We start from the raw sequence: 24718 nt of genomic DNA on the forward strand, positions 1-24718 counted from the left end.
ACATAGTTCAACCTCAAATTACACCTATGGTCTGTTTACTAGCATCCTTGGTTACAGATCTGAGATTTCTCATTCAGGACTACAAGCAGAGATTCCCAGAATCTCCAGCTCCTCCACCTACCACGGCAGTACCATCACCAAGACCACGATCGCCGCCCATGGTTATCCAGCGGGAAAGGGTGAATGTGCCTAATCCTCAGTCTTCGGATGAAGAAGAGGAGGGAGAACAACAAGAGGAAGGTGAAGTGCAGGACGATCAATCTGTCCATGAAGACTGGGACGATTATGTTATACCTTCCCCAGCATCTCCAGTGCCCGCCACCTCAGATTCTCCGCCGGTGGATATCGGTGGTTTCCACAATGTGGTAGAAAGGGCCGCTAAACGCTTCCAGATTACGATGGACTCATCGAAGCAGGACTGCTTCCTGTACGATTTTAAAGAACCTCTTAAGAAATCGACCAGATCGATTCCAATTATTGATTATCTGTGGACACAGGGGGTTCAGGTGATGCAAATTCCGCTTCAGTTTCGCCAGTGGTCCCTCGCATGGACAAGAAATACAAGGCGCCAACATTGGCACCGGCCTGCTTGACAGGACATCCTAAGCCTGATTCTGTGGTGACGCAGGCGGCACAGAAGAAATCAAGAAATCCCTCATCTCCCTTATCGGCGCCACCGGATAAGGAGGGAAGGAAATTAGACAACATAGGAAAACGATTTTCCACAATGTCAGCGATGACCGTCAAAGCGGCAAATGCCCTAGCGCTTCTGGGACGCTATAATAGACAACTCTGGGCAGATATAGCCCCATACCTGTCTGAACTGCCGGATGCCTAGAAGGAAGAAGTGAAAGCGATACTTCTAGAGGGTCAGACTTCGGCTTCAGAGATGATAGACTCTGCAATGGATGTGGCAATGACAGGATTCCGCCAACTAGCTGGAGCAGCGGTGTTAAGGCGGCAGGGATGGTTGAAAGCGACCTCATTCAGACCTGAGGTACAGCCCAAAGTTTTGGATATTCCATATGATGGCCAACTTCTGTTTGGTTACAAGATTGAGGAGGCACTACAAAATATTTAAAAAAGATACTGACACTGCAAGAGCGCTGGGCACGCTCCAGTTTAGGAATCAATCCTTTCGAGGAAACAGAGGAAGGGGACAATCCTCCTACAGAGGTGGCTATTAAAACAGGTCATCCTACTCTTCTAATCAGAATAGACCTCCATATCAGCAGCGTCAACAACAGCAGGGCCGACAGTCCTCATATGGAAAGTCATCCTTTCGGGGCAGAGGTCAAAAGAGGAACAAAGGAGGACGACAATGACTTGTTTATCCAGCCAGTCCAGACCTCATCTCAATTATTAAAGATTGGAGGAAAACTAACCCACTTTCTAAAAAATTGGAAGAAAATTACTACGGACCGTTGGGTCCTTCAATTAATAAAATTTGGCCATTCCTTGGAGTTCGAGAGTACTCCTCCACAAACTCCTCCTCGCTCTATGCTTCACAAGAATTTACGACTGCTTCTGCGAGAACTCTCTGATATGCTAATGAAAGGAGCAATAGAGAAGGTACCACCATCACAGAAGGGGGAAGGGATTTTATTCCCGTTTCTTTCTTATCCACAAGAAAGAGAAGAAATGGAGGCCGATACTAGACCTCAGGGCATTGAACAAATTCTTGAGGAAGCAGTCGTTTCGCATGGTCACGATACAAGAAACCCTGCATCTTCTGGAGGAGGGGGATTTCATGACGTCACTGGATTTACAGGACGCATACTTTCATATCCCAATTCACAAAAATCACAGAAAGTACCTGAGGTTTGCAGTAGCGGGCAGACACTTCCAATTCCGTGTCATGCCCTTTGGTCTCAAATCGGCGCCCCTCATCTTCACCAAATGTCTCTCCCCAGTGGCGGCATACCTCAGGCAGCACGGTGACCAAGTCTTCCCATATCTGGACGACTGGCTTATAAAGGCACCTTCCTTCACAGCCGCTTCCAGATCCTCCAACTCCTGTTTCAGTCTCTTCGATCATCTGGGTCTTACGCTCAACCAAGAGAAGTCGACCCTGCAGCCTTCCCAAACCATCACCTTTCTGGGGGCAACCCTGGACACATGTTCTGTCAGAGTGTTCCCATCGCAGGAGAGAAAGCGCAAACTCCTTTCTTTAGCCTCGACAGTGGCCTCGACGAAAGTGTTGACGGTTCGTCTCTTCAAGTCTCTTTTGGGGATGATGTCATTGTGCATCCTACTGATACCGCATTGCCGTCTGCGGATACGTCCTCTGCAAGAGGCACTGTCCAGGCAGTGGGTGCAATGCATGGGGTTGTTCCAGGACCGTATAAGGGTGACATCGCAAATGGTCAAGGCTTTACGTTGGTGAATGTCGCCAAAGAACCTATCTCAAGGATTGACATTCCTACTTCCCGCAGCTCCTCATGTCATCACGACGGACGCCTCCTTGGAAGGTTGGGGGGCCTTCCTTCAGGAGTTGCAGATGAGCAGCAAATGGTCAGTGGAAGAGAAAAAACTCCATATCAACCTTCTCGAACTGAGAGCAGTTTTCCTGGCCCTGCAGTCATTCCTACCAAGGCTCAAAAACTCCTTAGTGCTCGTCAGGACCGACCACACTAAAATGATGCACTATCTCAACAAACAGGGAGGGACGCGCTCGCTGACACCCTCTCGCGAGTCGCAAAAAATCTGGAATTGGCTCATACACAACAATGTAGCCCTAAAGGCGGAATATGTCCCAGGCACAGACAATGTGCTCGCCGACGCGTTGAGCAGACAGAAAACATCGTCACACGAGTGGGAGCTAGATCAACAAATTATCGACCATATCTTCTCCAGATGGGGCAAGCCACAAATCGATCTATTTGCAACGAGAGTGAACGCCAAATGCCCACACTTCGCAAGTTGGCATCCCCAGTCAGGGTCTCCAGGGAATGCATTTTCCATCGCATGGCGCAACGTCTTTGCGTAAGCCTTTCCGCCATTCCCGATGCTTCCCAGAGTCCTAAGGAAAATGAAGGTGGAGCCTTGTACTCTAATTCTAATAGCCCCAACCTGGCCGAGGCAACATTGGTTCACGGAGCTCCACCGTCTATCCCTGAAACCGCCGATCCACCTGCGGCAGTGTCCATCTCTGCTCACGATGAACAACAAACAAGTTCAACATCCGGATCTGAAGTCTCTCAGGTTAGCCGCCTGGCTCCTGAGTTCCGAGAGTTCCGGAATCTGAATATTCCACAAGACTGTATAGATATTCTGGCCAGAGCAAGGGCGGATGGCACGACCAAAACGTATTCCTTGAAATGGAAGCGCTTTTGTGTTTGGTGTGCAGATCCTCACCAGAGCCGATCTTACCTTATCTATTACATCTGGCGCAGTCGGACCTCGCCCACTCCTCCATTAAAGTACATTTGGCAGCCATTTCTCGTTATAAAAGAACTTCAACGGGTCCATCTCTCTGGTCAAACAGGTTGATTAAGCAATTTCTGATGGGATTATACAGGTCTTTCCCGCCAGTAAGGATATTGCCACCTATCTGGCATCTCAATGCGGTTCTTAATCAGCTCATGAAACACCCGTTCGAACCAGTACACAGAGCTGACCTGAAGTATGTCTCGTGGAAGACAGCACTTCTCCTGGCGCTCACGTCTGCAAGGAGGGTCAGTGAGCTACAGGCGTTCTCAATCCAGCATCCTTTTCTACAGTTTAAAAACGACAGAGTAATCCTGAGAACCAATCCTAGGTTTATTCCAAAGGTCCCGTCGGATTTCCAACTAAATGAACCGGTGGTTCTACGTTCATTTTTCCAAACCCAAGCACAGCAGCTGAGTGATCACTACATTCTTTAGATCTCAAACGATGCTTGAAATTTTATCTTGACAAAACGAAAACCTTCAGAAAATCTAACCAGCTATTCGTAGCTTACAGCAGACCTAGGAAGGGTCTACCGCTTACCAAGCAGAGCATCTCCCGATGGATTTCTGCAGCCATTGCCTTCTGTCATGACCAAGCTGGACAGCCATTGCATTCCAAAGTGAGAGCGCACTCCACAAGAGCTATTTCCACTTCTATGGCACTCTTTGCTGGGGTGCCAGTCATTGACATTTGCAGGGCGGCAACATGGAAGTCGCCGCATACCTTCACTAGGCACTACTGCCTGGATACGGAGCTGATGAATGATGCAGCAGTGAGACAATCAGTGTTAAGCCATCTATTTCAGTAAGGTGAGCCTTCCTCCGTCCCTCCATCCTACTCTGGTATGCACATTTCTCTTCTAATGCTTATTGTTGATGTCTATTGGTGACTCATAGTCGCAGGATATGTATTATCTAATGACTTGTATATGCTGTTCCATCAGAAATGTGCATTTGGCATTGCTTGCTACTCTGATTCAGGCATGTGAATCTATGAAAGACACCCATAATACTGGATAAGAAATGTGTTACTTACCTGTAACTGCAGTTATCCAGTATTGGTGTCTTTCATAGATTCACATGCAACCCTCCCGCCTCCCCTGGAAGGACTCACCTAATTCTCTCAGTAACACGCCTACTTAGCTTAGTGCGTACGAAAATCTGAGGGACTGAGGCTCCTGCCAGGAGGGTTCTAGAGGGAGGTGACAGCTGATTGGCTCTTTTCTAGAATTTGGTCCTTTTTACAAAAGGACCTGGATATGTTACTGAGGTGAGGCCTTTTGGCCTACTATTCTCTATATACGTCTATAGAACATTGCTTATTTATGTACTCCCATCTCGACGACGGGGAATGATTCAGGCATGTGGATCTATGAAAGACACCAATACTGGATAACTGCAGTTACAGGTAAGTAACGCATTTCTTGTGGATCTTGGTGTGGGTTGATAAATAAACCTGCACACCTTCCTACACATATAGTGCATAGCATAAGCATGCACAAACGAACCGGAAAATGTTGCTTGATAGCCACTATTGTGTACATCTGGCTGTTAATGGAAGCCTGCTGTAGATGTCTGTTTTCAAGCAGTTCTGCTCTATTTTCTTTTTCACCTTGCACATCAGTAGTCTGATCGTTTGTGCAAATTAGAAAGCATTTAACTTTGGTTATAGTTTGTTAATCAAGAATTTATCCTTTAATAATTGTATAGACAATTTGTATTTTCACATGTGATTACATCATTTTCGATTTCTTGAGCCCCTGACTGCTCCCAGTGGAAGGAAATCACAGTGGCCCCATGGTTTCCCTAGACTTAGTAGAAATGAATAAATGCATCTTTATTGATCTCAGTTAATTAAAACCTTTACAGAAGAGGTAAAATCTTACAACAACAAAAAAAGCAAATTATCTTATTTCCATTGATTGATACAAGTTTACATTAATTTCCGCAGCAAATAACTTGGCAGGAGTACAATTACGGACAGGAGACCCTATTCAATATTTAGAACACCCGTACCTCTAAAGTGATTGAGTGCTTGAACAATGTGTGCAGTTACATCAGATCTTTAGATTGTGTAGGGTTTTTTTGTGTTCGCCTCCATAGTAAATTACTAAATTACTATCCCTTGTTTCTGAGCATTACCGAAATTCATGGGAGTCCGATAAAAATCATATGTTTTTGATTTAAATATAGAAATACTTGTGCATAAAACTCTGTAAATACCACAAATTTGTTTACCTCTTTTGTAAAGGTTTTAATTAACTGATACAAAGAAAGATTTATTCCCAGACTTGGAATTATTTAACAGCTCTTTTGAATTGAAGTGTTCATAATTCAGCTTCCGTTGGAAAAGCGGTCTTTAAATGAGGCAGTGATGAAAAAAAAGAAAAACTGATATCCGTCCCTTCATTACATCTTGTTACGGAGGCCACGTGGGTCATGTGCTTTTCCTTTTAAGATCAGCCAGGGCTTGACCACTTCCCCTGAGGCAGTCCCTGGGATGGAGATAGCACCCTGTATAGAAATGAATGTATTTATTTGCAGTTTTGTATGGTGCAAACCAGACCCACTAGGGCATGATGGGTATTTGCGTAAATGAAATTATTAGTTCAATAATGGAAGGTGAAGGAGTATAAAATGTGCAAAAAGTGGATGGTCACAGTTGGTGAGGGGGGAAAAAGTTCATTCTTTTTCCGATCCTCCAGCATGTGGAAGGAACAGGTTTGGGGACGAGGAGATATTGGGAAACTGCTCTGGGAGCTTAGGCTGTAGTGCGGAATGTTTCATATGTCGTATGGACGTTTTGTTAGTGAACGCAAGTCTGTGCTGTTCCCAGCTCACTCACTGTGTTGGATACAGCAGTGGGTCGCTGCTGGAGTGGATCTATCTCATATTGTGTCAAGAGTTCTCTAGGAGTGATGAACAGTCACGGGTTTGTTTTAGTTATCTGGACTTATGTACTGTACACTGCATCATTTCTGCTCACCTATTCATTGCAAAATTAGTAATTAAGTTCTGATAATCCATGTCATTTCATAAATGTTAATACATACCTCCTTGGGTGCCAATGGAGCAATGGCTGCTGGTGTTGAGTTGGATCCTTTCACTCGGCCAACGCAAGTCCTGTCCATCGGTATAAATTATACATTCCTATAGATCTAGAAGCATTATTTCATTCGGCAGAGGATATTCTTGTTCATACTGCAAAAATGCTTGTGTTTGTAATGTAGAGTCAAATCTGTAATCTACATCTGTTGCAGTGAGCGCGTTAACCCATTGAATCCATTGTGGAATAAGTGAGCAGGAGTGACTGAGCGAAAGGTTCTGTACTGTTTCCAAAATCCCTGAGGGATGTGGGTTGGCATGTTCAGTGGTTGATAGAAACCATTCGCTCCCTGGTAGGTTAGGGGCCTTACAGTAGCACTGTAGGCTAGCTGGTCTATAGTCCAACATATCCTGCGGGCGTGTCCAGAATCGGCTTAGACTGCAAGCCCTTAGTTTATGTTGTCCAAACAATGTGCAGGTCCTACAGATTGGTAGGAACTACACAACATGGTCCCACCAACATTGGTTGACGTCTTATTTAACGGTCAATCTGAGTAGTTAAATTGTGCTGTCTGAGAGACCCCACTCACACTCTACTGTATGAGACGTCATTCCAATCTGTTTGCTTGACTCTATGCTATGCCATTTCTCTGTATGCCACCCCTTTCTTGCCTAATCCTCTGTACCCTACTCCACTCTTTTACAATCCATGGTACAGGATCCCACTGTACGCTACTCCACTTTACGGTAATCCACTCTACAGCACTACGGTATACGCCACTCTGCTCTACGCCATCCCATTGTTTGACGCTCCTCTCCACTCGTTATCACTCCACTCTATAAAAATCTACCACACTTCATGGCACTCTGCGACATTGTACTCCACTCTGTCCCCATACACTCCACTGTCCAACTCCATACTCCCACACTATGCCCGTACACTCAAATGTACAACACTTTATTCCACAGTATAACACTTTTCTATATGACACAGCACACCACTCTACTGTATGAGACCCCACTCCAATGTATAACAGTTTGCTCCCTATGATACACCAGTACACTTCACTCCATGGCACTGTACGACACTATAATACTCCATTGTACTTTACACTACGTTACACCACTCCACTTGACTATACTCCACTGTACAAGACTTTATCTCACTCTACGCTACTATACAATAATCCAGTCTGTGCAGCTCCACTTTTTCACACTAATGTGCTCTATGTAACTTCACTGTACAACACTGTTACACTGTATGCCACACTCCAACACTTTACTCCTGTCTATACCCCATCATTCCACTGTACTATACCGTATGCCACTTTACAACACTCTTCACCACTCTACGATGCTCAAGTCCACTATACAACACCCTACGCAACTCTTTGTATGTCGCTGTATCCCACTTTATTACACTCTACTCTGACACAGTATTGCACTCTACTCCCCTGTACACCACTCCAGGTCTCTCAATGCCTTTGTACTCTCCAACACTGTATGCCAGTCCACTCTACCACACTTTATAACACAGTACTGTTCCCCACTCCACAAAAATCAACTAGGCTATGCCACTGCACATCACTGTCCAGTACTGTACAACACGGTACTTCAGTTTGACATTTTACTCGACTGTATGCTACACCACTCTACTAAACTACACTCTACTATAGTCTACGACACTTTACTCCACTCTACCACACTCCAATGTACTACACTTTGCTATACTCCACTCTACTACACGTTAGCCCACTCTACCCCATTATATTGTATTCTACTCTACGCCACATGATTGTCCAACACTCTTAGCTACTGTATGCAAATCCACTTTACAACACTGTAATACACTGTCACTCAAACACTCCACTCCACTTTATGCCTACCCACTGTACGCCACTGTACTACACTGTATGATACTCAACGCCACTCAACTTCTCTTTATGATACGCCACTTCACTATATCACACAGTACTCCACTTTATGCCACTCTCCTCCACTGTAGTCCACGACATTCAACTTGATGATAATCCACTCTGTGACACTCTTCTTCACGCCACTCCACTCTAAAACACACTACTTCACTCTGATACCCTGTGGCTGACGGATAGGCTGAATGACTTGGCCCCTGTGATGGCTCCCCGGGCCACGGCAAAGCGGGTTTCGTCTCCGTGGTTCACTGAGGCACTGTCTGCCTCTCGTCGCCAGTGTAAGGTGGCTGAGCGGGCGTGGCGCTTCCAGTATGACCTGGAGGCCAGACTTGCATATAGGACGGCGGTCAAAGCCTATCATCGTGACATCCTCCGTGAGAAAAAGGACTACCTAGCCAGGAGAATAGAGGCAGCTTCCAATTCATGTAAGGAGATTTTTACTGTGGTGAGGGAGTTCACGGCCCCTAGATCCATTCTGCCTCAAATCGCTCCATCTGAGTCGTGGGTCTGTGATCTGGCCAAGTTTTTTACGGACAAGATTAAGCTGATCCAGGACTCTTTCCCAGAGAGGATGGTTGAAGCGCTTTCCAGCATGGTGGTTGGGTTAGTTCCTTTACCTACTCTGGATTCCGTTTTTGCGGAGTTTCCACCCATCTCTAGCGCTACGTCTCTGGCACTTTTGGCCAATCTTAAATCGGGGTCGCCGGGGTAGCCTGGCCTAGACCCTGAGGTTTTGGCCAATTCTAGGCCCATTTCCCTCCTTCCGGCGCTGGCTAAAATCACGGAGAAGCATGTGCATGGCGCACTCTCGGGCTTTTTAGAATCCAATGACCTGCTGCACCCCACGCAATCTGGTCTCCGCCCTAATTTAAGTACGGAGACGGCACTCTTGGAGGTGTCAGAGGCCATTAAGGAGACTCTGGACTCAGGAGGCAAGGCCATGCTTGTCATGCTTGATCTGTCGGCGGCCTTCGACACCGTCCCCCATGAGGGTCTCCTCGCCAGACTTTATAACATCGGTCTGAGGGGGACGGTGCTCAGCTGGTTTACATCCTTTCTTGAGGGTCGTCGACAAACGGTCTGGGCCTCCCCGAGCTCCGCTGAGATGCCGCCATTGGGAGTCGGAGTTCCGCAGGGTTCTGTGTTGAGCCCGACTCTTTTTAACATCTTTATGACCCCTTTGGCGGCACTGGTGGAGTCCTTTGGGGCCCAGATCGTGTCCTACGCTGATGATACCCAGCTTCTTTTCACGTGTAGGAAAGATCAGGTTTTTGACGGAGAGAGCATTCGGGGCTGTCTCGGGATGGTCTTCGATTTATTAGAATTACATTTGAGGCTGTTCTGCTGAAACCAATTGGAGGTGCTGTTCTTTGGCTGCTCCTTAGATCCTGACTGGCAGGCATGGTGGCCGGTGGATATGTTCCCTCCTGCACAGGCATCCCAGGTGGCAAAAAATCTGGGAGTCAAGATTGACAATGGTCTGACGCTGAGATCCCAGATCCTTGGTTTGACGGGCACTTGCTTTGGCATTCTTAAAATGCTCCGGAAGTTCTTGCCTCTGCTCACAGAAGAGCACAGAAAGATCACTGTGCAAGCCTTAATTGGCTCCAGATTGGACTATGCCAACGTCCTCTATCTGGGTCTTCCGGACTATCTTGTACAGCGGCTGCAGGTTGTGCAGAACTCGGCGGCACGCGCTATCTTTGGCCTCCACAGGCGAGCCAGAGTGTCCGGCTTGGTGCAGTCGCTTCATTGGCTGCCTATCCGGAAGCGGATAATTTTCAAAGCGCTGACCCTGGCTCATAAAGCGCTTTTTGGCTCTGGAGCAAAGTACTTGCAGCGCAGGCTTGTCTTCTACCGCCCGGCCCGGTCTTTGCGATCTGAATCTCTGTTTTTGGCGGCGGTTCCCCGAGTAATGAAGACCCGTATCGGGGGGCGCTCCTTCAGATTGAGGGCACCACAGCTCTGGAACACTCTGCCTTTGGCCTTGCGTGGTACATCTAATCTTCTATCTTTCAGGAAGGGCCTTAAAACCTGGCTTTTTACCCTCTAGTGTGTTTTCTGTTTACTGTTCATGAAAGTTTTATATGCTGTTATGTTTTTTCTCTGAGCTACCAAGAATAAAGCGCCGGGACACTCCACTCGAGTAGCCGTGCGCTATAGAAATTAAATTTAACATAACATAACATAACTCTACTGGTTGAACACACTGTTCCACTGTACAGCTCTGCTCCAATCTGTGATATTTGACTTCATTATGAGACACCATGCCACTACACTATATAACACTTTACTATACTGTATGATACGCGACTGCACTAAACACTACTCGATAATACTCCAGTCTATGACAATTGACTTTACAACACTCACCTCCGCTGTACTGTAAGACAATCCACCTAACAACGCTCCACTTGTGAAATTGGACTTGACAATTTAAAACACATTTTTTTGTTCATTGAATGTAGAAATATATATTGGTTGTCATGAATGAATAGATAGTTCGAGGCCCAGGTACAGAGGTATACTGTTAGAGGCCCGGGTACCGAGGTATAGAGGCTCACAAGTGTTGACTCTCCTGCTGCATTCTCTTTTCAGCTTTCTGCCTTATTCTCCATTCACCCAGACGCGACATCCAGTTCTAACTGGTCTGCTGTTGTTGCCTCTGGAATGAGGTCAATGCTTTAGCTCTTACCATTAGATATTTATCCACCCATTGCGTCTCTTGTCTTATCCTTCCCCCTTGTGCCCTGCTGTACACTCCTCCTTCTGAGCTCGTAGTATTATTGAGAGGAGGCTGGAGGTCTGGGAGCAGGTTCATGCTACTCTGGAGCCGGCTCATGATGCAGAATACACAGTAGGAGTAACTTATCTCTGTCTGTCACGGTGAGTTCAGAATTGTGCCTGTTTTGAAGTCTATTCCAAAATGAGCTGTTTGAGCTAAAAGTTCACCTTAAATGTAATGTGAATTTCTTCGTGTGATTCCAGCTTCAGTATATGATTTCAGGGAGAAGCCGGTTACTCTTTATTTTTTTCTGACGTTCCTTCAGTGTACTGTTTTCTTTTCTCACTTCTGGGATTGTTGCCAGGAGCTGTGACCCTGTTAAACTTCCTCTGTCAGTCAGTGGAGTAAATTGGAGCTGCTGCTTTTGAAAAAAGTGCTTCTCGTCAGCCTACCCTTGCTGCAGATGTCCCTCAGTGTCCCCTGAGAAGCTGTGGACCTGAAAGGGAGGGAGTCATGAAGGCTGTGATGTCACGTCGTGAAATTCTCTGTCTGTGTGCGTAGACAGCTCTTGGAACCGCCTCTGAGCCCACAGCTCTCTGGGGAAACCCAGTGCATGTAAGGAGCAGGCTGCCTGCCAGGAATTGATTCCCTTCTGTTTTTCTATATCCAGTTAAAGTCCAGTTATTGGTACTTTGTGGCTTGGCTGTTTACTCTGTAAATCCGCTTTTCCTACCTAAAAGAGCTTCAGTGGCTGCTGATATTTGAAACAGAGGCCCATGCGAATGGTGTTGGGTATACCTGAGTTGGCATGCAGGTGTAATTGTCAAAATCTGGCGATATGGCAAGAAGTTTGGCTTCCTTTGTGTGTGTTTTTTTTTATAAACAAATGTTATTTTTTTTCTTCATAACAAGCATGACAGTCCATCGCAAATGTAACTCAGCAATAACATTACTCTGCATCTCCCACGACAAAAGTCTTTCACTCCTCGTTTGCCAGCCCATGATGCATCCACCACTTACCCCAAATCTTGACGTGTTTTCATGGACAGCCCCTGACCTGGTATACTGGCTCTTCCATCTTTGCGTACCCCGTTTCGCCATTCTGCTGGGGTGGGGGATAGGGTGATAGCCAAACCAGACACTGTTCATAAGCCAAACCATTGTGGCCACCCACACCATTATCAGCTTTAACGGGGTCCATCGAGCTCTTCCAGAATACCAAGAAGTCCTATATTCTGTGTTAACACCACAAATCTGTTTTAATACCCAGGACAGCATCCTCCCAACCAAAGGCCTGCTTTTCAAGGACAGGCCCATTCCACATTGAAGAAGTCCACATCCAATTGAGTATATCAGAAACAGTTTGTAGTGCCAGACTCCCAGCCTCCACAACGCTTGGGTGTAAGTATGTGGCATGAAGATAATCTAGTTGGATCAAACAGTCTGGAGGAAATGCTTAATTCCTTGGGTGCCATCCGCGCTCCTACCAGTCGTCCTTTAGTGGACCTATCCATCCCTCCCGTTTCTGCTGAAGAGGTATGAAGACCTCCTGGGGTATTGTTCACCCGTGTGTGGTTTATCAGTGATACTACAGCCTTGCCGAGGCAGCCCATCAGGCGTGTATTACAGTGTTGTTAAGTGGAGTTGCATATAGCAGCTAAGAGTGTTGGACAATGATGTGGTGTAGAGTAGAATACAATATAATGGGGTAGTACGATCGAGGCTCATATGTGATATGAAGGGGAATGACGGAGTTTGCAGAAATGTATGGAACTGTGTAGGAAATGAAGAGAATGTTGCTGTAGATCCTTGAAGGATTGCAGGTGGTTCCCTACCCCCCTAACCTCTCCCAGGGTAGTAATTCCAATTCTGTTTCAGTGCTGGAAGCCTTCGAGATGAGCCGTGTGACTAAACCACTCACCCTTCTAAAGCGGGGTACTCTGTGTGAGTCTATTGTCCCAGCCTGTGAATCGCAACGCGACGCACCAGACCTCGACAACTGTTGCAGTTAGCTCAAGGAGATGATTAGGGATCGAGATACCATAAATCAGTCCCATAATGGCATCTAGACGCAGGCGGGAAAGCTCCAGTCAGTAGGCTGTGGTCGTCCCACCCACCAGACAACCATTCATTAATCGCCATCAAGTGGGCTGCCTTGTAATAAAGTGTGCCATCCCCAGTCCATCAGGGATCGAGGCCCCAAAAGGTCTGGGTTAGACAGGAAGAGGAAAATGTAATCAGCATGGAGAGCAATCTTGTGTTCCATTTGTCCACTTCATTGCCTGCCCTGAAATCACACATCACATTGAAGTAGTCTTGCCAGGGGCTCAATGAAGAGGGCAGAGAGGAGCAGCGATAATGAGCACCACCTTCCTGATACTGCCCCATTAGTCTGCACCTAGATGGTGGAGGAGTTATATAAAAGCTGTATATTGGTTCCCAAATCTGGGGCTAAACCCGATGTGTTCCAGGACTTCGAATAAGAAGGACCAATCGATTGAGTAGAAGACGTTCTCAAATTCTCTTAAGAGAAGAGCGCATGGGTCCGGTAGGATTGGGGCATACACTAAGACTGCCTACACACAGCGCAGGCAGTGCCTAGTTCTTTCAGCAGTCATAAAGCCACTTTGATTCAGATGCCAAGGCTTGGGAGGGCTCGCTGAAGACAGTTGGCCAGTATTTTGGCATAGATTTTGATCTCCACATTTTTCTGGGAGATCGGGTGATAGGACGAGCAGTGGGTGGGTGTCTGCCCTGCTTTTGAGAGGGATACAAAAGGGGATGATGGACGGAGCGTTTGAGCTAATCAAACACTCACCCCCAGTCAACTGATCTGGGTTTAATCCATCACCATTCTTTAGCTCACTCAGCCACCCCAGTTCAGACATTGGCACATGCAAATCAGTCTGACAAACTTTTAGATCTATTTTCCTTTTTTGCTTTTATTCGGGACGTTGCCGTTAACTGTGACAAACGCACCTTTTCCAGAGTGAAACCACATATATGCACACACGTTACAGTGTTTTACAAACTAGGGTTTTTTTACTGTACACTTAAAACTCACGTTTTTCTTGTGTATTTCTAGTAGAACCATCTAAAAACCTATTCTCTGCTTTTACGGTGAGTCTGCAGACATTCAATGGTCACAAACACATCCAAAAATTAAAACTATATAATTAATTATAACCATGATCGTAGATAACTCACTATATAAATAACTGTATTAAAACATTTATCAAAATCTCAATATCTCTGTAACTATGCGTATTAATGATTCACTTATATATTTTTTGGGTATTTTTACCAATATTCGTGACAACATTGATAGTTTTGATGACCCTGCAATAATATAAATTGAGATTATCACCATAAGAATGGATAACTCCACAATTGTGAATGTTAGAATAAATAGGCTATAGGCCCAAACATTGCTCATCCCACATCCATAAAGCCGAATTGGCATGATTTCATTCTGTTATCTGGTTGCTGAGTCGTGTACGAACCTCGCACAGCCCCAAAGAGCAGACTTCTTTTGACCAAAATCATCCTTAATGGATTATTCAGAATCCGACTTGCTGGGCTCCGTGCCTCTCAGCACTCCAGCTCTCATTCCCTTCTATCGTTTTTCATTCATTACGGAGATTGATTATACTCTAAATTCTACAGCCTCCCTACTTGGGACCACCTTCTTGGTCTGGACCCCGATTTAGGCAAGTAGCAATATTCTGATACAAATAGTGCTTTTATTCAAAGCACTCAGCATTAATGCAAGTAAACACAAGTTATATTCATAACTATTTTAGTGTGGAAATCCGAAATTTAACAAGGTAATTTCTGGCTGCTTGCTAAATGACAGAAAAATACTGCTGTGGAAGTTTTCTTGCTCGAGCTGAAGGCATGTGACAATATAAGCAAGAAAAGAAAACCATTGTATGATCCAAACGGCAGCAGAAGTTACAACTCAAGTCATTTGTGTGTCTAGCATTGAGACCTAGCATGCCCTGTGCTATATGAAAGCTTTTAACACAAGCCTTGCTAATGTGTCAAGGTCTAGAACATATACTGACATCATCAGCATGGCCAAACTCATTATGGCACATCACCAGACCAAAGTAGAAGATCCGAGGGCTGTCAAGATCTTGATGGACTTGGGCAATCTAGGACTGAGGAAGTCCGCAAGAGAGCTAGCCTTCTGCTCCTGTACGGTCCTGATCCAAGCTACACCATACTGGGGAGAAGTTAGGAGCTCAAAACTATTACGATGTTTTCGTTCTCAGTCTCTCTGCGTCCCTGCTCTCAGACGTTTGATTGTGGTCCACATTTCCCCCCCTCTCCCGTTAGCATGTCGCTTTATGGAGGAGAAACAAGAGAAGGCTCTAGACTGGACTTCGAGAGGTCTATAGAGCTGACTATAGTATTTTACCATTTCTAGCAAGTGTTGAATTTATCCTCACCTGCCAGTATGATGGCAGATTTATTATGTGATTGCAAAGTAGGAACTCAGTCAAAGCAGAAAGATCCCCTTTGGTTAATATTTACACTAGCATCTTTTAGTTATAAGCACAACCTAAAAGCGTAAATGTTTACCGACACAGCATTCAACAGAACATTAAAAAAAAATGTGGAGCAAAGAGTGAACATATAAAGATAACAATGAAAAAATCCTTAAAGTATACAATTTATTTCAATGAAAGACATTATACAATTGTTAAAAAGACTTAATGTGATAGTCACCATAAATAAATTACGAACAGACAGTGGGAACAAATAATAATAAGGAAAATATTTCCTATAGTTAAGAGCAGACTACACTAGTCAGGAAATACAATCACTCTACACAATTCGTATAGTATCGTATTTGGAGTGGTTGCGTTAAGGACTTAATGTAGTCTGACTCAAGGTTGCATCGACGCGTTTCGGTGGGCTTGAAAATAGAGACCAAACACCATCTTCAGGATTAAAATACAGAGATCCCACACAAAGAAAAAATATCTCATAAAGATCGCCGAGTGGTACTTCAGATTCCCCAATGTTAGACAACAATACAATAAAAATGATTATCTGATAGTGCCGATATGTATTGGAAGTATCAGCCCATAAAGCCACAAATAATTTCTTGTCTGCCGATTTAAAATATTGGCACGACCGGGTTTATTGGTCCCAGACTCGCCGGTAGCCAAAAACCACTTGTAATCTGACGATGCGGATGCACTGGGGAACGATAGTCAGCACAAGCTGTCACAAATAGTCTCCAGTTTAAAACAACATGGGTCGTGTGAATTCCCGATCTCTTTGTAAGCACGACCGCCCGCAGTCTGCTATAATCGCGAAACGACGGATCTCCGGGACATACGTCTCCAGTGATGTGAATGTTCTGTTGAATGCTGTGTCTGTAAACATCTACGCTTTTAGGCTGTGCTTATAAGTAAAAGATGCAAGTGTAAATATTAACCAAAGGGTATCTTTCTGCTTTGACTAAGTCTCTTGGTACCCCCACCCTTTGGTTTGTGGGTCCCTCACTTTAACTAGAGATAAAGTAGGAACTCAACACAGTCCTGAGTCAATTCATTAAAGCCCATATGAGGCCAATGTCAGAGTGGGCGTTACATTTCTATCTGTGAAGTTGACTCTCTTGCTCGTTCTAACCTCTGTGAGAAGAGATGGTGAGCTTCAGGCATTTACAACGTAGGATCCGTTCTTAAGATTCCACAGAGACGAGGTTGCTTTGTGCACTAATCCTAGTACTAAGGCACTTCCATCTGAACAAGCCAGTAATGCTAGACACTTTCCCAGAGCCCTTCAGTGCAGCGGAGGAGTTTCTACCTATTTGAAGGTGTTTAAAGTTTTACATCAGATGGACAGACCAGTTATTCATAGCACTTTGCCGGACCCTAAAGTGTCGCCCTCTCTGTAAGCAAGTTATTGCTAGGGGCTTCTTTTGGTCATGCTATAGCTAGACATCCACTCTGCACTTCCATGACCTTAGTCAATTGAAGGGTGGCACAGGCAGCCTCTGTGAATGGAGTGTGAGGACCGGACCTTCGCAGGACGGCAGCCTGGAAGTGCTGCCACGCCTTCACAAAATGCTGTCGCTTGTAATGGAGGCTTGGAGGCACTCTGCTTTGGGTCACTGATTCCTCCCAACCAGATGAGTCTGCTTTTCTCTCTCACTGCTGATATCTACTACATTGTAATGTGTGTGTACTACTTGCTTTTCTGATTCCATTATGTGGAATTGTAAGGAACTCTTTCCATCCTTGACCCTCCTGCTTTGTCATCTGAAGGACGGTGGCCTCTAGGAGCAGTGGCACACAGCGCGCTCTTGCCTAATTGGGTCGCAGTAAGGTTGTTGCCATTGGGTTGACTGTGCTACCAAATTGACACTGCCTTTTTTTGTTGCACAGTTTGAGCTTAAACTGGTATTATTAAGTGACTGTGTGACTCCCAGCTTGAGAGCTGGAATAATCCAAGTGGAAGGAAAAAAGTTATCAAAGCGGGGGAAATGCGGTTAAAGGCAAGTAGTTTATTTTGTTTTGTGGGTTAAGCTATAAATGTAAATTTTATATGCACAGATGTTTTGTGTTTTTGATGGAGGAATCTAAATAAAATCTTTCATTACAGTGAGTCATTTTGCTGTTGTGTAATTGCTGAATATAACCGATTACAAACAAAATGTTTCAGCGTATTTAGGATGCGCAAACATATTTAAAAATCTAAACGCTTATAACCAGACATTTATTTCATGTATTTAGATAGTTCTGTAGAATTTCAGCCATTCATATAGATGTATTGACCTTATTTTCGTTGGAACTGCAGCTTTTGTTCATTTTATCTCTGAGGAGAGGATGTGTCAGTGATACTCTTTCTTCCCACTGGTCAGATTGTGTGGCAGCCCTTATTTTATTGGTAACATGATGTCTTATCTTACTAGTGATGCCGTTGATATAATTAGTTGTCATCTGTGATGTCTTGAGCAGTGCAGGGAAGAGGGTTACTTTACAGATGAGTGCCTACCATACCTGATGGGATTCTGAGCTTTAAAGGACTTGGCGGGTAAAATTATTAATTGCCCCTTCGACAAAAAAAGTGTTAGTGTTATTTTAGTTCTTAAAATATTGACTATTTCCCTGACATTCATTGGTCTGTTGGTGGTGTCACATCAGTGTGTAGGAAGGATTCTTTACTTCCATGCATCAGCAGAGCCCAGAAACATAACACCGTCTACCTCCACCACCTATCGGCTGCTAAGCAGTATGCTCTTACCATTACACTGTCTGTAATAAAATATCCAATAAAGACTGCTTTGTATCATAAGTGAACTATATACTACACTTTTTGCTGCATAGTGTACTCTACTGACCCCTCTGAAGTTTTCAGGGTCCTACAGAGCTGGCATGCTTTTGGGTACAACCTATCCCTGTTCAGGACTAAGTACATGAGGGAGATCAGACCCCGTGCAGAGCTCCTGGCCGAACTGATTCTTAATTGTCTCTTGTCCCTGCAGGACACGGAAGTCTACAAAGCTTCCACAAAGGATGACATTTCCAAGTGGCAGAACATCCTGAAGACGCACAGCACAGTTGATTGGCTCATTGTCCTGGTGGAGAACGAAGCGAAGAAGAAGAATAAGACCAACATCCTTCCACGAACGTCTATTGTGGACAAAATCAGGAATGACTTTTGCAACAAGCAAAGTGACCGGTGAGCTGCTCTTTCACGATCTGTAGTGGCCCCAGTGGCTGGTGGGTAGTCAGGGTAGATAGGGTGCTGTTGAGGAGGTATTTTATGAGCTGCTGTGATGGGCATCATAATCTTTAAGTTTTGAAGCGGTGGAGTTTTTACAGCTGTTGAAATTGAGTGGTCAATTCTCATACTCTTTGGCAGAATCAGGGCTAGTTCTGCAGTTGTGCTCTATCTTGGAATTGGAAGAGCAAATTTGTTCTCATTTTTGTTAAATGAATACTCTGTTGCACTACTCTACTTCTCCCAGTGCCCCCCCCCCCCACCGCTCCCACGTCCAACTGCTGGGTAATTGACAGTGCCCACAGGAAGCCTAGAGTGAGCTTCTTCCAGTGAATGCTGTTTTTTATTAACTTTGACAGGGCTCCAGTGTGATCGTGCCCTCTTCACATCTATATTTGTTTTAATTTGCATTCTTACAGAGAACTAGTAACCATCAATAAACAGAGTACTTCAATGTTGGGTACTGGTATCATGCAGGTGCCGGACAATCAAGAAAAAGGCATGTCTTAGTGAATGTGGAAGACGGGCGGACTTACAGAGAGAAATTCCAGGTTGCCCAGAAGTGAAGATTATGACTAAATGGGTTTTTAGATTTTCTTTTTTTGAAACTTGGAGTATTAAACCCTCAGATGTAGATTGGGATATCTGGAGGAGCTGAGCTGCCCCTGAGAAGGAGTGTGCTGCTCCTGTGCCCTGCCAGTTGTCTGTACATCACCAGAGTGCACTTTTCTCTTTTTTACCACTAGATCAGCAGGGTGCAGTGAATGTGTTCCTCCCGTTTTTAGGCAACACCTTGCATTTTTCACTGGCTCCCTTTCATCGGAGAGCAGGCTTTTATGCACTTTGTTATATGTAACTGGCTATAAAATAAATCCTGCCCAGTCTGCTTCTGACATTCGTTAAGCAATTGTGAATTGTTATATTCAATCCTTGACGAATACTCTTCAGAAGCGGAACTTTGGCGCCTTGTATTTTTGTCCCGGAATTGGAAAGTAGTCGCTTAGAATCCAACTCCTAACGAATGGGCTGGTCCTGAAGGAGACTCTTGACTTCATCATGACATGGAGTCGAAACCATTCATTCAGAACTGCCACATGCGAGCAATACCGCTTGGTGGGAGTCACAAGACCTGGCCTGGCCTTCATTGGTACCATGCAAAATCTTCACTCTTCACAAGGTTGTAAAGGTACCAAGGAACTTATGCACAAGTTTGAACATGTTCCAAGGCCAAACACCCAGAACTGAGGGTGCTCTTCAGCGCCATCACTTGAATTTAAAGTTGAGCCAGGCCCGCTGAGCAGTCAGACCTTAGTCTGGCAGCGAGTTAGCTTTATTTCCTGCTCTTCTATCTAGTCACACTGCGTTCTATGTCTTGGTCTATGCCCTGCACCACCTACTTGCATCAGTCTCCCTCCGACTGTCATTGCAAAGGGAGGAAAAGAGAGCACTGGGGTTAACAAAGAACATTGGTGGCGAGTAGAGAATGTGTCTGGTCACCCTTTGCTTGTGTGTAACAGTCGTCACAGTGCATTGATGGCAACAAAGCCTTAAATGAACTTAGAACCAAACATAAAATTTGTTTGAGCCTCTGTGCCCAGCATACAGCATTGAAGCTACTTTTCCTTGTTGGTGCCGACTTGGAATCTGTCATTTTCAGTCTTTTCTCATTCTGTTTGTGTGCCAGTAATGCTGTCCACTCGCCAGTGGGCATATGGAATCTCTCTCTTGAACCGAGTTCTTGTCTGACATGCACTAAATCCACCACTGGTCCCCTTGTATTGGCTTTTTGTTGAGACAGGGATGCTATCTGGCACTAACCGCATTCTCCCTCCAGTCTGAACTCTGTATTCTACTGCACTTGTCCCCTAGTCTGTGCATGATTGGATCGTTAATATGCCCCCTTCATTTACCCATGCATTACGATCAGAAAACCCCACAAGGCCCAACTAGCGCACTCATTCCGTACACCCTGTAGCTTTCATTCCATCCGAAATAGTCTCTGGCTGTACGCAGCTTCCACCCAAGAGTTTGCTTTATGGCACATTCAAAACCCTTCTGTCTCTGAAAACGCAGCAAATGTGACAAGATAACAAGATTTAAAGGCATTTTTGTTGCTCACAATGTGAATGAGCAATAAAGATGCCTTTAAATCTTGTTATCTTCTCACATTTGCTCCCCTTTCAGAGACGGAGGTCAAGGAGTTTGCAGTTAGGTCGAGGAGGTTTTTCAAGGTGCTAGACCTGTAGAACTAATACAATTTTGGGGGATTTTTCGAGCCCTGCATAGTTTTGTCTCCTGTGTCCTTGATGGCCATTTTGCAAAATTATCAATAAGGCGTTTCAGTGAATTCTTGCGGAGTAATGTTGCCTACATTTAACAAGCCCCGTCATCAAATAAAGATTGTATGTACAACAAGAGAGGAAGGGAATAATGGCTACTCTCCTACCCCAAATTTTATAGCTTATATCAACGAAAGAGCGCCTACAAAAGTGAATTGGCTATACGACAGTTTGTCACAAGTGAAAACCTACAACACAGTGGAATAATCAAATTACTCTAATTCAAGTGGTCAAAAAACAACAAAAAGAAGGGGGGCAGTAGTGAAGGAAAATCTATTATTTTCTAAAAGAACCCTCACTCACCCTAGTGGTGACATGCTTCATCATGGGGTTCAGTCACAGGTGGGACCGACTATCCCCACCTGTGTGCTTCAACGCCTGCAAGTGCAGCGGAGCAGGTATGTGTGAAGGAGTGATCAGTGAAGGGAAGTGTGTTTTAAAAGATCACAACTGTGCCTCAACAAACTTTATTAAGGGCCAGCTGTTCACAATAAAAACAGTGAAGTTACTGGGATTTTGAATTAGAATTCCAGTAACTTAGTGTGGATGGTCGACATGTTTCTGCTGGTGATGCTGTTTCGGCTCAGCTTTCTTCAGGACCAAGAAAAAGAAAGAAAAAGAGTCCTACGGGGGTCCAAGCACGCTAAGGCCTGCCCACACCGTTAGGATTGCTAGAGAGAAGACACAATACATTTTACTCTCCTCATCAAACTCACGGTTTTACCCGTCTTCAGAATTCCTGCTAATCGTCAGGATGAATTTCTGTGAAATGAACAGACATATATATTCTTAACATGCATCCCTTTCGAAATAAATGACCATTTTAGAACTTTTCATTCTGTTTACTTTCATAAATGCCCTCTATACTAATCCTATGTGTATTAACACTAATTTAGCCAGTATAGTTATTGTGTGAGGCATTTTGACTCCAAATTACCATGTATCTATCTGAGTCATGATTACATGATCTTAGCCGTGTCAAAATTAATTAAAAGAATATTAACAATATCAGCATAGCTTTTAAGAATCTGGATCTCAAGGTCCCGTGGTGGGGGCCAGCGAGGCCAGATGGCAGACAGGAGAACGAAACAGACTCAAATAAAGATTGCCTGTTGTAGACTAGCTAGCATCTCTGTGTGATTGCTGTCTTACCCAGTAGTCTAATTTTCCATTCTTCATGAATCAAGACCCCATGAGCTAGATGTCCTAATGTCCGTTTACTCTTCATTACCAGTGAAATCTGCTACAGGATGGTCTTTGACTGGACGTTTTGGATGAGATTTGCAGCATCGATTGCCCTATACTAAATTGGTCTACGCAGGAAGATGGAACAAGTTTGTCACCTGGCGTTTAGATAATGATATTGTTCCTTTAAATATTTTACAGTCTTCTCTATCCTTAACGCAGAAAGGCTGTGCAGTTGCCACTTTTGAAGGATACGTTGCGACCCTGTCATCATTTTTATGTCTACCTATCATCTTTCTTCAATAATCGGTAGTGGTCAGATTTTTGAGAGTTGCCTAACATATTGTCTCCATCCCCATTTGTTATGCTGCAATGGAACATTCATTTTGTGTTTCCCTTTTTGATGGGTGTTCCGTTTGAGACTCTGCATAGTTGTCTTGTCGGAAGAGGTGTGGCGACGCGGCTAGGGCGACTGACTCCGGAATCTGGGGATCACGGTTCGATCCCCGGCTCCGGCGGCAGGTCAGCCCAGCACCATGTGACTCTTGGCAATAGCTCGCTTAATCTTCCCGACGGCCCCCAGGGCCTAGAGACCCTTACGGGTGATTGTGCGCTTTACAAATGTGGATTATTATTATTATTATCAGTTGACACTTCTTACATTTAGGACTGTATTTTTTTGGTGTTTATAGCTTTGGCTCACTAAGTTAGTGCGCTTCAGCTCGTGAGAGTAATGGCGCCTTTCCCTTGCCTCTTCCCAAATAAACTATTTCACTGGACCAAGGAGGCTTTCCTACTTAAAATTGTGTCCTCATTCCATCTGGGGCAATCAGTTACTTTGCCAACCATTTATCCGCTATTTCATCCAACCAAGGAGGAGAAGCTGTTGCACGGGTTGGGCCCCAGACATGCAGTGAGCTTTATATCAACCACATGAAGGAGATCATGGCTGACAAATAGTTTTGTAAAGTACGCACGGAATATAAAAAGGACAAGCAGGTGCTCTGCAGTTCCATGCAGTGTTTTAACACTGGATTTGGCTGTGTACAAGATCTGCTGTGCGCTGGCACAGATCTTGCTCTTAACTAGAGACGTACCAGGGTGGATATATGTACGATGGCGAAATGGGCCTCCCTCCCCTCCGCTCCTCACGAAGTACTACTGTTGGGATTTGGAGGTTTAAACGGTTGGACCCTTTGTTTATTGTGTCGTACTGGATTTCCTTGTTTGAATTTCCTTCAGTCCCACCTCTAGGGGAGTATTGGTTGCAAATTATTTCAGAAGTAAGGAATCTGCAGATAGAAGTATCCATCAGCAAAAAAACGTACTTACCTTTGGTAACAATCTTTCTGTAGTCTGGAGGGTAGTTTATCTAGCTGCAGAATCCTGGCCAACCCTCCCCACAATCCCACTCTGAAGAAAATTCCTACATCTTAAGATGCAAGTTAGTGTCTTCTGCACTTATACCTTGCATTTGTTCTTCTGGTCTCAACCTTGAATGCTGCAGCGAAAATAGACGAGAACTGACTTAGTGGTGCTGGGGTGTGTCTTTACCTTTCTTTACTGGTCCAATGATGTCACAGCACAGCAACTTGTGGCGGCAAGATGACGCCAGCACCCTGTAGCAACGCTGGAGAGCTAGGACAGAAGTTTCTGAATACGGACACACTTGGGGTTTTCAAATGTGAGGTGGGTTATAACCCAGAGTTCTGCAAGGTCGGTTAGAGCTAGAGCAGACTTTTTTGAGCACGAGGACAACCTGACCTATCTTGAGCCTATCTGGGAAGGTGCCCTGCATTAGCGAGGGGTTGAAAATGTGGATAAAGGGATGTGAGGCATTCTTGTAGGAGCAGTCCATCATCTTTGTGGGCGGTGGCTTTGAGTTCAGAATGTTGGAAAGGTCTGAGATAGTGTTGAAGGGTGACCAGTTAGTGATGTGGTGGCTGGGTCCAGGTGATGGTCTGGATGATGATGAATTGATGATGTAAGATCTGAATGTGATGATTTTTATTTCTTCCCTTGAAGTCAGGTTGACAGTGTTGTATCTGGTAGGATAGCGAGTTCTGGTGCGGAGGTAGCAGACTGTTTGAGGGCCTTAAAGAGTGCTCTACTTCTGTAGATTGGTCCTTTGATGGTGGTCGGGTAATAAGTGGTATGAACTGTGCTGATGACGATATTACAGTGGGACTGAAGTGATTGTAGAAGGGTAATGTTTTCCTAGCATTTTGATCTTCCCTATTTCTTCTCTTGTTTTTATATGGAGTGCTTGTTTGCTGTACGATCTTGATTGTACCCGGGTGCTGACCGCTTATGCTTAGA

The 24718-nt window shown here is 44.8% G+C and overlaps 1 protein-coding gene across 2 annotated transcripts in view; it reads left to right on the forward strand.

Annotated features, from left to right (window-relative positions):
* The window catches only part of TRAPPC10 (trafficking protein particle complex subunit 10), a 316755-nt gene that overhangs the window by 117370 nt on the left and 174667 nt on the right, over positions 1–24718 (forward strand). For both annotated transcript variants that reach the window (XR_013599693.1, XM_078656407.1), the window contains exon 4: positions 18637–18833. Coding sequence is in view for 1 of the 2 variants with exons in the window: in XM_078656407.1 (XP_078512533.1) it covers positions 18637–18833 (197 nt within the window). In the remaining variant the exon portion in view is untranslated. The remainder of the gene's footprint in view (positions 1–18636; positions 18834–24718) is intronic.

This window comes from Lissotriton helveticus, chromosome 8, assembly GCF_964261635.1.
Source record: "Lissotriton helveticus chromosome 8, aLisHel1.1, whole genome shotgun sequence".
In the NCBI taxonomy this organism is placed as follows: domain Eukaryota; kingdom Metazoa; phylum Chordata; class Amphibia; order Caudata; family Salamandridae; genus Lissotriton; species Lissotriton helveticus.